We start from the raw sequence: 15,441 nt of genomic DNA, 5'->3' as shown, positions 1-15,441 counted from the left end.
ATGTGATACAGTGTGAGACAGAGTGTGTGAGAGTGAGAGTCAGAAAGACATTGTATGTGAGAGAGAGTGTGTGTGTGTGACAGAGATACCTCCCTTCCTGTATCTCTCTGGTGTCAGGCCCCCTCCCCTCTGTCTGTGGTGTCTGAGATTCCCGCCACTGCACCCAAGCAATTGGTGTGCTGGAGGGGGATGTGTTGGGGGGGGGGGGGGTTCAGGTTGGAAGAAGAGGGGTGCGGGGGGTTCAGGAAGCGCTACCAGATGCGAGTGAGAGATTGTGTGTGTGGGAGGGGGGTTCAGGAAGCGATGCCAGATGACTGAGTGTGTGTGTAAGGGGGGAGGGCAGGGGGTTCAAGAAGCGCTGGCAGATGAGAGAGAGAGTGAGTGTGTGTGTATGGGGTTTCAAAAAGCGCTGCGAGATGAGTGAGTGTGTGTGTGTGTGTGTGTGGGGGGGGGGGGGGGGGGGGGGGGGGGGGGGGGGGGGGGGGGGGGGGGGGGGGGGGGGGGGGGGGGGGGGGGGGGGGGGGGGGGGGGATTCAGGAAGCGCTGCCAGATGAGAGAGAGTGAGTGTCTGTGTGTGTGTGTATGGGGTTTCAGGAAGCGCTGGCAGATGAGAGAGAGTGTATGTGGGGGGGAGGGGGGTTCAGGAAGCGCTGGCAGATGAGAGTGAGAAAGAGTGTGTGTGTGTTGGAGGGGGGTGTGTGTTGGGGGTTTCAGCTTGGAAGAAGAGGGGTATGTGGGGGGGTCTGTAAGTGCTGCGAATGATGAGTGAGTGAGTGAGGTGTGTGTGTGGGGGGGGGGGGGGGGGGCGGTTTATCAAGTGTTTCCACATGAGTGTTTGTGTGTGTGGTGGTGGGGCTTCAGGAAGCGCTGCCAGATGAGGCGAGAGTATGTGGTGTGTGTGGGGGGGGGGGGGGGGGGTTCAGGAAGCGGTGCGATATGAGAGACTGAGTGTGTGTGTGTGTGTGGTGGGGGAGGGGGTTGCCACATGAGTGAGTGAGTGTGTATGTGGGGGGCAGGGATTTCAGGAAGCGCTGCCAGATGTGAGAGAGAGAGAGAGAGAGAGAGTGTGTTGGGGGGTGGGGGGGGCGTTGAGGAAGTGTGGCCAAATGAGAGTGAGTGTGTGTGTGTGTGTGTGTGGGGGGGGGGGGGGTCAGGAACCACAGCCAGATGAGTGAGTGTGTGTGGGGGGGGGGGCAGGGGTTTCAGGAAGCGCTGCCAGATGAGAGAGAGAGTGAGTGTGTGTGTGTTGGGGGGGGGGGGGGGTGTTGAGGAAGTGTGGCCAAATGAGAGTGAGTGTGTGTGTGTGTGTGTGGGGGGGGGGGGGGTCAGGAACCACAGCCAGATGAGTGAGTGTGTGGGGGGGGGGGGGGCAGGGGTTTCAGGAAGCGCTGGCAGATGAGAGTGTGTGTGTGTTGGGGGGGGGGGGGGGGCCTTGAGGAAGTGTGGCCAAATGAGAGTGAGTAAGTGTGTGGGGGGGGGGGGGGGTAAGGAAGCGGTGCCAGATGAGGATGAGAGAGTGTGTGTGTGTGTTGTATGGTTCAGTTTTTTTTTTTTTTGGGGGGGGGGGGGGGAAGGAGGGAGGGAGGAAGGATGGATGGATGGATGGATGGATGGATGGATGGATGCTGCTGCTTTTAAGAAGAAGAAGAAGAAGAAGAAGAAGTAGTAATGAAGTGCCTCCTCCGCGCGATGCCCCCCACCCTCCCGCCGCCATCCCACCCACGGCGATGCACTCGGCCGCCGCCATCCCACCCACCGTGGCCATCGCACTCACCGTCGCGTAGGTTTGCTGGCGGGGGACCCAAAATCCCACCAGCAGAAGTCCTGTGTGTGTGCTGAGTGAGTCAGACTCCTCCAGCGATCCTCGGCGTTGCTAGCCTGTGCAGGGCGGGGTTCTGTGCGTCTGACGTCCTGCACGTGCAGGACGTCAGACGCACAGAAGCCCTGGCTGCCTGCACAGGCTAGCAACGCCAAAGATGACGCCGTAGTCAGCAGACAGGACTTGTGCTGGCGGGGTTTCGGGTCCCCCGCCGGCAAAGCAACGCGAAGGTGGGTGGCTTAGTAGGGGGTTGTTGCGGGGGGGTGTTGGACCTCCTTCTTTTGACCTGCAGCTTTGGGGGGGGGGGGGGGGGTTGGGGCAGGGCGGATTTACCATTATGTGGGCGGGGCTTCTAGTTTTTGAGGTTTGGCGTGCGGGGGGGGGGGTGTTGGATGTCGGAACTGTGGACTCCGGAGCTTTGGAGGTGGTTTCCCTTTCCGCGGGTGGGTCGGCAGGGGGAGGAGTAGGGAAACACGCTCCGCGTGTTTCCCAACTCCTCCTCCCCGTGCGTGGGTGCGATCCGTTTGTTTAGTGAAATTTTTTTTTCCGCCCTCAACGTCATGACGTTTGACGCGAGGGCGGGGCACGGGTCTGTGGGGTGGCTTCACCACCATGAATCCACGAACCGTTCTGGGAGTCTGAGTGACTTCAGTGACGTCAGTGTCCTCAGAATGTTGAGGGTGCGTTTTATTATAGTAGATGGCAAGTACAAAACTCTGTGTGGTAGCTTTTGAGGACCGGCCCAGATTGTCTCCAGCAGTTACCTCCCAGAAAAGTTCTTTCTATGCATTATGTACATTTGCAATTTTGGCAGGGTGTGCACTAACCACCTCCAACTAAAGGGATGGTAACCCCTGCATTCTAAATAGCGCGACTTAAATTGTGTGCGCAAATCCGAGGTCATATTTTGGATTTGCACAAGCAACTTAATTAGTTAACAAGCCCATCAGCGTTGATAATTGCCAATTAACAAGCAACTTGCATTAATTAGAATTTACGCACACAACTGCTTTTTGTATTCTGCAACGTGATGCACATAAATGCTAAGTCGCACAGTTGAAAAGGGGGCGTGGAATGAGGTTGTGGGCGTTTCTCAAATCTATGTGCGCTGTGATAGTACACACCCCGGTCCATGCCTAATTTAGGCGTCAGCATTTACACAAAGTTTAAATTTAGTCATGTGGACAGGCGCTCGGCCTATTCTATAAACCATGTGGAATTTTAGGCATATTTTAAAGTATTCTCACTATATTTTAAAGTATGCCTAGTGTATTTTTTTTTTCGGCGCGATATATAGTATCTCGTCCTAAATGCAAAAGTGAGAAGCAGACTCAGTGTGCGGTACACGCCCATTCTTCACCCATAACCAGCCTAGTTCCTGCTCCATAACTTGGTATGCGTGGTATGGTTTTTGGACTGGTTATTTTAACATACTTGCTAAGTGATATTGCAGAAGGGCTGTCTGGTAAGGTTTGCTTCTTTGTGTACGATACCAAAGTATACAATAGGGTAGACATCCCCGATGGTGTGGATAACATGAGGAGGGACCTAGCTCGAAGAATTATCTGGAATTTGGCAGCTAAGACTTAATGCTACAAAATGCAGGGGTCATACATTTGGGCTACAAAAACCTGGGGGAGTGGCACAGTTTAGGGGTGAGGTACTTCTGTGCACAAAAGAGGAGTGGGACAAATTGGCTTATATTAAAAACTCTACCCTGGCCACCCGCAAGAACTTTTATTCTAAGCAGGTGGCCATGAACGTGCTACCCGCATGCTTGTGTACCATAAACTCTAGTTTCATATTTTTGGTAATAAGCCAGTGAGAATGCTTGCTAAGAGTGGCTAAATTTATGGCCCTCAAAAAGAGGGATGGTGTGCCCTGACCACTAAAGGTTCACCGCTATCACCGACCCTTTTCAACCTAATGATGACCCCACTAGCCAAATCCTTATCCAACCAAGGCCTCAACCCCTACATTTACGCAGATGATGTCACGATATACATCCCGTTTTAAACGTGACCTAACAGAAATCAAACTTAGCCTCCAAATCATGAACTCATGGGCAGATACATTTCAATTAAAACTCAACGCAGAAAAAACACACTGCCTCATCCTCTCATCACCACACAACACGAAAAAACCCACACATATAAACACCCCAGATTACACCCTTCCTGTTTCAGACAGCCTGAAAATTCTTGGAGTGACAATTGACCGAAATCTCACGCCAGAGAGCCAAGCGAAAAATACAACAAAGAAAATGTTTCACTCAATGTGGAAACTTAAGTGAGTAAAACCTTTCTTCCCGAGGGAAATATTCCGTAGCCTGGTACAGTCAATGGTTCTGAGTCACCTAGACTACTGCAATGCAATTTATGCTGGATGCAAAGAGCAAATCATAAAGAAACTCCAAACTGCCCAAAACACCGCAGCCAGACTCATATTTGGCAAAACGAAATACGAAAGTGTCAAGCCCTTGCGAGAAAAACTACACTGGCTCCCAATCAAAGATCGAATTGCGTTCAAAATCTGCACCCTGGTTCATAAAATCACTCACGGCGAAGCCCCAGTCTACATGGCAGACCTTATACACCTACCAACCAGAAACACAAAAAGGTCTGCACGCACATATCTAAATCTCCACTACCCCAGCTGCAAAGGACTAAAATATAAAACAACATATGCATCCAGCTTCTCTTACATAAGCACACAAATATGGAATGCACTTCCAAATGTCATGAAAACAACGCACGACCTAACAAACTTCTGGAAATTGCTAAAAACCAACCTGTTCACAAAGGCATACCGGAACGATCCAACCTAAACACCTGAACCCTCCAACACAATCAAAACTACTACCAGAACTGGACAACACTTAACTCTCTCTCCTTGAATACTTATATACTCGGTCATCTATGATCATTAACACTTGACCCTGGAGCGAAGCAGGGGCAGTGACGTAAGAGACAGGAGGAGCCTGCAGAGCCAGCAGCCAATGCTTCGAGGCTGCTTGCGGTGCCGCGTTTTTTTTAAAACATTTTTTCTCGTCGGGTTAGCGTTGGCGCTCAGCTCAGTCAGCTGAGCGCTTCTTCTTTTTGTAGCACCGGCCCTGCTGCTCATCAGGAAAAGCAGCAGTGGCCGGCAATGGGAGCTGGGGTTGGTGGGCCTGAATCGGGAAAGGGAAAATTGATGGCAGGATGGGGAGAAAGAGGGAAAATGGAAGGATGGGGAGAGAAAGAGGGAAAACAGATGGGAGGATGGCAGAAAAAGAGGGAAAAGGAAGGATGGGGAGAGAAAGAGGGAAAACAGATGGGAGGATGGCAGAAAAAGAGGGAAAACGGAAGGATGGGGAGAGAAAGAGGGAAAACAGATGGGAGGATGGCAGAAAAAGAGGGAAAACGGAAGGATGGGGAGAGAAAGAGGGAAACAGATGGGAGGATGGCAGAGGAAAAGAGGGAAAACGGAAGGATGGGGAGAGAAAGAGGGAAAACGGAAGGATGGGGAGAGAAAGAGGGAAAACGGAAGGATGGGGAGAGAAAGAGGGAAAACAGATGGGAGGATGGCAGAGAAAGAGGGAAAACGGAAGGATTGGGGAGAGAAAGAGGGAAAACAGATGGGAGGATGGCAGAGAAAGAGGGAAAACGGAAGGATGGGAGAGAAAGAGGGAAAACGGAAGGATGGGGAGAGAAAGAGGGAAAACAGATGGGAGGATGGCAGAGAAAGAGGGAAACGGAAGGATGGCAGAGAGAAGAGGGAAGGATGGCAGAGAAAGAGGGAAAACAGATGGAAGGATGGCAGAGAAAGAGGGAAAACAGATGAATGGGGAGAGAGACACTGGATGGAAGGATGGGGAGAGAAAGAGGGGAGATGGATGAAAGGATGCAGAGAAAAAGGGGAGAGACTGGAAGGATGTGGAGAGAGAAGGGACACTGAACAGAAAAGGGTAGAGAGATAGACACTGGTTAGAAGGAGAGAGAGAGAGACATTAGATGGAAGGATCAGGAGAGAGGGTAGATGGGTAGAAGGATGGGGAGAGAAAGAGGGAAGACGCTGGATGGAAGGGTAGGGAGAAAGAGGTGACACGATGGAAGGATGCAGAAAGAAAGAGGGGAGACTATTGGAAGGATGGGGAGAGAGAGGGGAGACACTGGAAGGATGGGGAGAGAAAGAGGAGAGCTGCTGCATGAAAAGGGGGAGTAGTGAAAGATTGGAGAATAAGAGGAAGGGGCATGGGGAGAACAAGGGTGAGAAAAAGATGAAAAGCCATAAGTAGATGAAGGAAATTAAAGAATGGATAGTAAGAATGAATTAAATCTGGACACAGAGAGAGGCAGAAAAATATTGAAGAAAGCAAAGAAAAGGAGAGAAAAATGACAAATGGCCAGGAAACCCTGGCAGAAGAGTTAAGCGGAAAACGAAGGAAAGCAGAATCTAGAGACTGGGAGCAACACAATGAGAAAAAGTAAATGGCCATACAACAAAGGTAAAGAAAATAATTTTATTTTTAATTTAGGATAAAGTAATATGGTACCTGTGTTAATAAAGTTTCAGAGACCAATACTTCCTTCCTTAGGTCAGGAGAGGATACCATAACAGCATTATACTGACCTGAGGCAGGAGGTTTTGGCCTCTGAAAGCTCACTGAAAAGGATTAGGCTATTAAATAAATTGTCTGAAATCGGATGCACTGAAAAGCAGCACTTTACCCTGTGTGACAAATGCATCTGAGTGTGACTAAATTTTGCTGGGGGGGGGGGGGGGGGGGTTGAGAGAAAATTTTGTGCCCACCCACTTTGGGTTCAGGCCCACCCAAAATTGGCAGTCTGGCTACGCCACTGTTGTAGGGGTGTTATTATTAGACCTTGCAGACCCTTTACTCCGGTCCCAACACCAGGGGGAGAGAGAATGTGTGTCTGTCTGAAACGTGACAGTGTGTGCATGCGAGTGTGTGTAGAGTGAGAGGGCATGCAGATGCATGTGTGTGTGACTCAAGAACATGTGTGTGCATATATTTCAGCATCTCTGCTGTGGACTGTCTCGTATAAATGGAACTTCCCTTTGAAAATGTGGGCTGAAATGAAGTTCATTTGCACAAATGTATTTATGCACATAAGTGAAGGGAGATTTTCAGGCCAAGGACATTTACCCTGCCACACCCACAACTAGGCTTTGTCCTGTTACATTTTTCTTCTGGAGAGGGAAAATGTGTGGGGGGGGGGCAGGGGAAGGAGGTAATGAATGAAGACCTTATCCCCCCCATCCCCCCGACAAGGAAAACAAATGTGAGTGAGGATGCAAGAAAAAAAAGTGGGGCTCTACAGTAAGGGGGGGAGGGGGCACAAATGTATATCTGTCTAGGGCCCAATATAGTGTTAGTCCAGCTCATAAAAATGGTTTATTTCAAAGAAAGGGAGGTTAGCAGTGATGTGGCTCAGTCCTGGGTCTAGTTGTGTTCAATGTTTTTAGCAGAGGGTCTCATAGGGAAGGTTTGTCTTTCTGAAGAGGTACACAGAGAGAGAAGGTGTGCCTGGTGAGCAATATAAATTCACTGACCATGGGGTTTAAATATTTCACGGTGGGCAAAATCCAAATAAATAAAATATTCACCGCTGCTATACGTGTGTTCAGTGGCACTGAAAATCCATATGATCACTGAGCTAAACGTATAGCGGTGACATTCCACTACAATCTGTACAGCTAAGCAGTTTCATTTAGGGCAGCTTTTTTTTTTTCTCGCCTAAATTAAATATAACCTATATGGAAAGGGAGGCATCCCATAAATGGTGCAGAAAAATTGGCACGGAAAATAATCAGTGTGGCACAGTATTCTATAAATAATGCTTACAGCCAATTTCTGTGCCGAAAACCTGGTGAAAATGACGGCACCCAACTCCTGACAAGAAATGGGACTATTCTATAAAACTCTTGTGTGTAACTTTTCAGAACGCCCCTGCCCCCTTGGCCACACCCTCTTTCAAGTTGCACGCTACGCTATTGGGGTTATAATGCGCAGGCAGATGCACACGCAAATCCCAATTATTGACAGTTAATCCCAATAATTGGTTATTACCCTCAGTTAATGGTTCATTTGCTAATTACGATCTGTGCTCAACTTTGGATAGTGGCTGAATATCGCTATCTACCCATATAGTCGGACAGAATGCCCTCACTCCACCCTAGGCCCAAGAGTAGCTGATGCCCTAAGGAAACCTTCAGCTGTGTATCTACATCCTTCTCAGGCAGCTCAACACCCTACTTCCCCCTCATAGTCCAGCATTTCCCCGTCCCCACCCCCTGGGTGATCAGCACCTCCCCTTTCTCACCCTACTCCCCTTTCCATGACCAGCGTCTCACCTCTCCTGCACTACACCATCCCCCCAACCACCTCACTACAGGCTGCAGCCATCATTTTAAACCTGGAGCAGCACCTACACCACCCAGAGCATCCTGATTAATCATAATTAAATCATTACCGAACAACAGCTATAATGTAAATCTCTCTCATGTATATCCATTAGACCTGAATGCCTGGTATGTTTGCTGCCATTGGGGACTGAACCTGGATACCCCTTGTCTTATGATGTTTGTTTTTCAGAGACTTCAGACTCCACTCTCTACCTGCCTCAAAACTGTTGGGGAGGAATAAGTAAGAACATGGCTGGAACAATTGGTATAGCGCCGATGGAGAAGTGTGTGTGGAAGGAGCAGGGGTTGTTATTACATTTGTACCCCACACTTTCCCACTCATGGCAGGCTCAATGCGGCTTACATGGGACAATGGAGGGTTAAGTGACTTGGCCAGAGTCACAAGGAGCTGCCTGTGCCGGGAATCAAACTCAATTCCTCAGTTCCCCAGGACCAAAGTCCACCACCCTAACCACTAGGCCACTCCTCCACTGTAGCCAGACACCCAATTTTGGGTGGGCCTGGGCCCACAAGTGATTTAGTCTCTCCCTCTCTCACCTGCATGCCATAGGGTCTCTCAAATATCCCTCCCTCTCCCGCATATCTTTTAAATAGCAGATTTTCACTGGCAGTGAGCAGCAACTAATACACACAAATTCTTGTTTCCGCATAGGCGGGAATACATCAGAGGGAAAGCTGTGGGCTGGTGAAAGCAGTATCAGTTGTTGCAGGTGAAGATCTGCTATTTAAAAGATATGCTGGAGGGCCAGTTGTTGGGAGTTTTCGGCTGGTGGGGCTTGGGGATCCCTGTCAGCCACATCATAGGTGTGCTGCTACTGGATGGATCTGAGCTCAAAGTGGATGGGCCTAGGCCCACCCTTGGCTACGCCACTGGGAAGGAGACACCTGCTATCTGGTTTATCAGGAACAGTCCACCTGCAGATTCCCTCTCTCCTCTCCTCCAACGGATGCCATTACCCTCATGCTATGCTTTCTTCTCTACCTTCTCATTTTCTTAGTTCTTCACCTTACTTACAGACCGGTCTCCTCTCCTCTATTTTCTTTTTCTGTATTGCTTCCCTTTTGCCATTCATCCTATGTATACTGCTTTCCTCAGATGTTTTTTTTTTTTCCTTCCAGTATTTCTCCACTCCTATTGTCTTCCAGCTCTAACCTTTACTCATTCTCCCCTCCCTTTTTCTATCTCTCGATCTTGTTTCAACCTTCCTCCTGTTTCCATTGCTCTGACCCTGACACGGCCCTATGCCTGGATCAGGTAGTTTTCAAGCTCTCCTCTCCCAGTGGTACTCCATGGCTCAGCTCCTCTAGGCTGGGAGGGCGGGAGGATTCTCTACACTGCTGCTGCTTGCAGATGTTCAGCTGTCAAGCATATTTTTCAGTCCCTGTGCATGAGATATATTTGCAATCCCTAAAGGCTAAATATATGCAAATCACTCACATACGAATTCCTTGCGGATATCCTTGAAACTGAACTGTGGACAGGTTTGGGAATCGGCACTGCATAAAGAACAACAAACTAGCCGGGGCTTGAGGACCTTGTCTGCTGTCGTTTTGTCTATTAGCAGGTGACTCTTTCAGTTTCAGTCTCACAGGGGAACTGAAAGGGAAGGAAGGAAGAGAGAGAGAGAAAGAGAGAGCGAGAGAGACTGTGGTGGCAGAAAAGATATACCTCCAGAAGACAACTTCTGGCCTAGTGGTTAGAGCACCGGTCTTGCAATCCAGAGGTGGCTGGTTCAAATCCCGCTGCTGCTCCTTGTGATCTTGGGCAAGTCACTTAACCCCTCCATTGCCTCAGGTACAAACTTAGATTGTCAGCCCTCCTGGGACAGAGAAATATCCAGTGTACCTGAATGTAACTCACCTTGAGCTACTACTGAAAAAGGTGTGAGCAAAATCTAAATAAATAAATAAATGTGGGGGAGTTAAGAGTATACCAAGAAGAGCATGCATGGTTCAGATGGTGAGTACCTGCATAACCAGAACAATCCCCTGAACATTGCATTGTGGATTATGAATTGCTGGATGCCTTAATGGCAGAGATGTCTGAGGCAGTGAAAGAGGGTCAAAAGAAATACTACCTGGAGTGGCCACACAGTCAGCAGTAAAGATGCCAACGAACACCCCATAAGGCAACCAGGATAAAATTTATTAGCACATCAACCCTACGTGGCCACATTTCGGCATCCGCTTGCATCAGGGGTAATAAATCTTATTACACAAAAACACAGTGCACTGCACGACTGTTGAATCATAGCCATATACTTTGTGACGAAGGCAGATGCCGAAACGCGGCTGCGTTAGGTTGATGTGCTAATATATTTTGTGCTGGTTGCTGTACTGGTGATTGTTGGCGTCATTACTGCTGGTCCTCGTGGAGCTGCCACTCCAAGTGGAATTTCTTTTGACTACCCTAAGGGCAGAGACAGAGAAGAATTTGGGTTTTTGCCAGGTACTTGTGACCTGGATTGGCAACTGTTGGAAACAGGATACTGGGCTAGATGGACCACTGGTATCACCCAGTCTGGCTATTCTTATGTTCTTAAGAATATGTCCATCTGAACAGTCAGCTGCAGCCTGTGTTCAAAGACTGTTTCACAAGTTGGGCCTGGTCCCAGTGCCTGCAAATCTCCCACATATTAATTGTGGATCTCCAGGAAACCAGACTGCCTAAGCAGTACTCCAGGACAAGCCTGAGAAACGCTGCTGTAAAGAGAATTTTGTTTTTGTCAGGATTTGCTGCCAAGAGAACAGTGGCAATAAAGCAAGCTGACCTTAAGAGAAAAAAAAAAAAGACAGCCAGCTTTCCTAACAGGAACTATTAATGGGTGTTATTGGTAAATAAGTTCTACTACATACAATGAGACCTAAGCAGTAAATAACATTGTAATACATATTAGTAAATCTAGCCCTACTATTACTTAAATCCTCACACAAATCCATATGGAAATGATCTATAGACTTTTTGTTACTCAGGGTTGAAAACACTGCAAGAAAGTCAGGGTTTATCTGAAGGTTCACCCAGTTATTAACGGATTGCAAATAAGTACCTGTATACAATATGTAAGCCGCATTGAGCCTGCCATGAGTGGGAAAGCGCGGGGTACAAATGTAACAAAAAAATAAATTGCAGCCTACTCTTCAGGGTCCAACAAGCATTTCTTGTAGACAGGCATGGGCCTCCGGGAAGAGCTGGCCTAATGGTATCTGATGCCTTAAGGAAACCTTCAGCCATGTGCCCTTTCCTCTCCCCTGGGGCTGCTGAAAGTCCAACATCTCCCTTTCTCCTCCCCACTCCCCTCCCCCCCATAGTCCATCATCTTCCTTTCTCCTCCCCACTCCCCTCCCCCCATAGTCCATCATCTTCCTTTCTCCTCCCCACTCCCCTCCCCCCATAGTCCAACATCTCCCTTTCTCCTCCCCCCATAGTCCAACATCTCCCTTTCTCCTCCCCACTCCCCTCCCCCCATGGTCCAACAACTCCCCATCTCCCCCTCCCTCCAGGTGGCTAGAATCTCCCTTTTCTACTTCCTAACCCCATTCAGAAACTTTCTCTTTCCCCACCTTCTGTCCCTAGTCCACTCCCTAAAACCTCTTTCCTGCCTTCTACGCCATTACTGGATCCGGCCCAACATTACAAACACTTAACTCTGGCGTGGTTCTTTCAGACAGAAGCCCGTGCTCAAGTACTGCTGTTTCCTGCCCTCTCCCCCATACAGAAGTTCCTGTTGTGTGAACAGTGGGACACGGCAGAGTTTGAGTACAGGCCTGTGCCTAAAGGTCCTACTCTGAGTGTTTGCAATGTCTGCCTGGATCCATACACTCATATCTCGATGCTGGACGCTTTGACCATCTTAGTCCTCTCAGTCTCTTCTATCACCACCACTGGCTTCCTGTTTGCACACTGGATTAAATTCAAGATTCTAATCTTAGCACACTGGCCAGCCCCTCTAGCTTGCATCACTGACTTCCCCGCATATGTCGCTGCTCAGACCCAAACACTGCCTGACTATCTGTGCACAATTTGCCATGACTCAACAGAGTTGCTTTTTTCTATTTAGTCCCTTTTCTCTGGAAATTCCTCCTGTTTCACCTTCGCGCTGAACTTATTTAAAAGCAGGACTAAAGGCTCATTTTTTTTTACTCAAGCCTTTCCAAGTTAGTTTGACTTGCAGGTCTGTGTCAGCAGCAGAATGACTCCTGTGTATCTGATTCTTTTTCCTCTCTCCTGTTTCAGATTTGCAGTTCCTTTCATTTGTTTATTTTGGTCATGTAAACTGCTTTGATCATCTCTATCTTAAAAGGTGTTATAACAAGTGCCAAATAAACAAACATACACATAAAATAGCAGAGCGGAAGGGGACAGAAAATGGTACTCGCTTGGTCCACCTAGTGGCTGGGCCAGCCCTGTCTCAGGGTCTCATAAAAGCAAATGCTAGTCATATTCTAACCTTCCATACTACCAACCACCAAGCGGAAGAACCTAATGGTTAGTGCAGCGGCCTGAGAACCTGGAAAACCGTGTTCCATTCCCGCTGCAGCTCCTTGTATCTCTGGGCAAGTCACTTAACCTCGCTATTGCCCCAGGTACAAAATAAGTACCTGTATATAATAATATGTAAACCGTTTTGATTCTAACCACAAAAAGGAGGTAAATCAAGTCCCATTTCCTAATAATCATTTCTATAGTTCTGTACACCTACAAGGGACGGGCTGTCAGTTTGTTTCTGAAATAAAAGAAAAAAAAAACATGAACAAATGTCATTCATGTTTTGATTTGCTTGGTAAACTTTTATCCACCATTCTTTTCATCATCGCCCGCTTTCTCCCATCTCGCAGCTCTCTGCAGCCTCTCCCCACTCTGATAATCTTTTGAGACATTCTCTCTTATCACCTTCTGCTGAGATCCACTGTTGTTCCTGTCCCACTGCAGCCAGTTTTTAGCACATGCTACTTCCTTGCAAGGTAGAAATGGCACCAGCCTCAGGGCTTGCTACCACCATTTAGAGAAAGTGCAGTAGGGCAGGTGTGACAGGCAATTGCTTGTGCACACACACAAAAACAACAGCAGATGGGAGTAAACAAAAGGAAAAGGGTTTGGATGTGGATTATTGGAAGGGCTTAAGAGCTTTTTAAAAATATTTCTAGTGGCAGCAACAGAGCTGTTTCTATTGTGTTATTGTGTGTGTGGGGGGGGAGGGGGGGCTTTTTTTTTGGGGGGGGGGGGGAGTTGTGGTTTTTAAAATTGGGGGTTTTGGTCCCTATTTTAGTGAAATTAAACAAAATGAATTTTTTTAAAAGAAGACATTCAATAAACAGAGCATAAGAAAGTTTCCTGTGCCCACCTCTAACGAAAGACGAGTAAGAGACAGCTCCTGTACTGTGGAGTTTACAATCTAGTCAGGGCATACAAAAACAGCACAGAAGCAAGATAAAAAGCCTTCTTAGTGAAGAAAACCAACCAGGCAAGGTTTTAGACACACTAACCACATAAAAGTGTAACAAATCAGGCACCTGCCTCTTTAAATGTCTACATAATAAAAGCAGGAAGTGGGGAGGGTGAGAATCTGCCAGAGAAGTGCTTCACCCCCTATACTGTACCTCTTCTCTTGGGTTTTTGCAGCCCAATACGCATGGCCTAGCTTTTCTTATCATTACATTTTAGCTGCCAAATTCTGGCCCATTCAAATTTTGCTTGTTCTCACCTCATTTTATCCACACTTTCCAAGGCGTCTATCCTACTGCAGATTCTGGAAGCTGGGAAGATTGGACACAGCACAGATGAAGACTTCTTTTTTATGTGCATTTACTGCAGTTGCCAATTTTCACTGCACTACCGTTTCAAATTTTTTTTTTTTTAGCTGCTTAAAATTAGATTTTTTTTTAAACGCAGGGCAGCCTAAAATCTAGAACATACAAGTAAGTTGCTGAACTCACCGATGAGCAGCTGGACAATGCTGGAGCCGGCGTACTTCCTCACATCTTCTATCCAGCGGGGAATGGACTGGAAGGATTCTCTCTTACTGATATCATAGGCTATGATGGCTCCGTTGGCGCTCCGATAGTAGCTCTGCGTGATTGTGCGGAATCTCTCCTGGCCTGCGGTGTCCCAGATCTGCAACTAAAATAAACATCCACAACCCCGGTAAGTCACATAACCACAGGTAAGCTCCCTCTCCTTCATTTAAACCTCATTTGTACATTTGTAGAAGAGATGAATAAAGCGTCACCAGTTTAGCGGGAGGGGGGGGAGTGAGGCGACATTTTACACTGGCTCTGCTGTAGCACTATTCAATAGCACACTCCAAGGCATGACCTGCAAGTTTGATAAAATGGCCCAAGTGAAACTGACAGCTGCCTTCAGGATCTCAGAACTGCATGAACCCCTTCAGTGCACTAAAGTTTGAGTATTTTACAGCAGGGCAACCCTGGTCTTCAAAGGCCTCAAACAGGTTTCAGGACATTTGTTTGTTTTCTACCACAGGATGTTAGATGCTATGAAATATAAATTGATGTATTGCTTTAAATATCTAATAAATATGCATGAGGCAGAGTTCCACGCTCATCACCTCAATAGTATGCAAATACATTTTATGCAATTAACTGAACAACATCCAGCAAACCTGCTAGGTGTGGGCTCAGAAGGCCAGAATTGGCCACTCTGTTTTAAAGTAACAGGCCATCGTGGTTAACCAAAAGGCTAAGTAGTAACCCTGTCTTTAGAGCGGCTGGCCAAGAACTAGGGAGGCCAGGGTTCAGATTAGAGAATTGCACGGGAACGGGGTTCGCGGGAATCCCGAGGAACCCGCAGGGACGGAAGCAGTTCCTGTGAGGTTCCCGTGGGGACGGAAGCAGTTCCTGTGGGGTTCTCGTGGAAGTGTATGCTGCACTTGAGCCAGCCTCTCACCTACCGAGTACCAAGTTCTTTGAGTGCTGTCTCCTCCTCCTCCTTGCTTTAACAGCACAGATGCGGAAAGCCTCCATTAAGGAGGTGGTAGAGATACAAATGGTGACGAAATTCAAAAAGGCATGGGATGAACACAGAGGATCTCTATTTAGAAAATGGAAGTTATAAAAAACCTAAACTTAAATGGCTGCATGTGTGTGGATGTGTCGAGTGACACTTACATGGTGACTCTGGCTGTGATGAACTAGGGCCGATAGGGAGTCCTGTGTGGTCTGTGTCTCATATATGG

At 47.9% G+C, this 15,441-nt stretch overlaps 1 protein-coding gene across 1 annotated transcript in view; it reads right to left on the bottom strand.

The window, feature by feature from the left end:
• Window positions 1-15,441, bottom strand: part of RAB43 (RAB43, member RAS oncogene family) — a 30,033-nt gene that overhangs the window by 2,975 nt on the left and 11,617 nt on the right. The window contains exon 2 of the mRNA XM_030206081.1: window positions 14,183-14,366. Coding sequence (XP_030061941.1) covers window positions 14,183-14,366 — 184 coding nt within the window. The remainder of the gene's footprint in view (window positions 1-14,182; window positions 14,367-15,441) is intronic.

Source organism: Microcaecilia unicolor, chromosome 6 (genome assembly GCF_901765095.1).
Source record: "Microcaecilia unicolor chromosome 6, aMicUni1.1, whole genome shotgun sequence".
Taxonomy (NCBI): Eukaryota; Metazoa; Chordata; class Amphibia; order Gymnophiona; family Siphonopidae; genus Microcaecilia; species Microcaecilia unicolor.
Note: the sequence above shows the minus strand (reverse complement) of the source record. Positions and strands in the feature narration are given on the sequence as shown.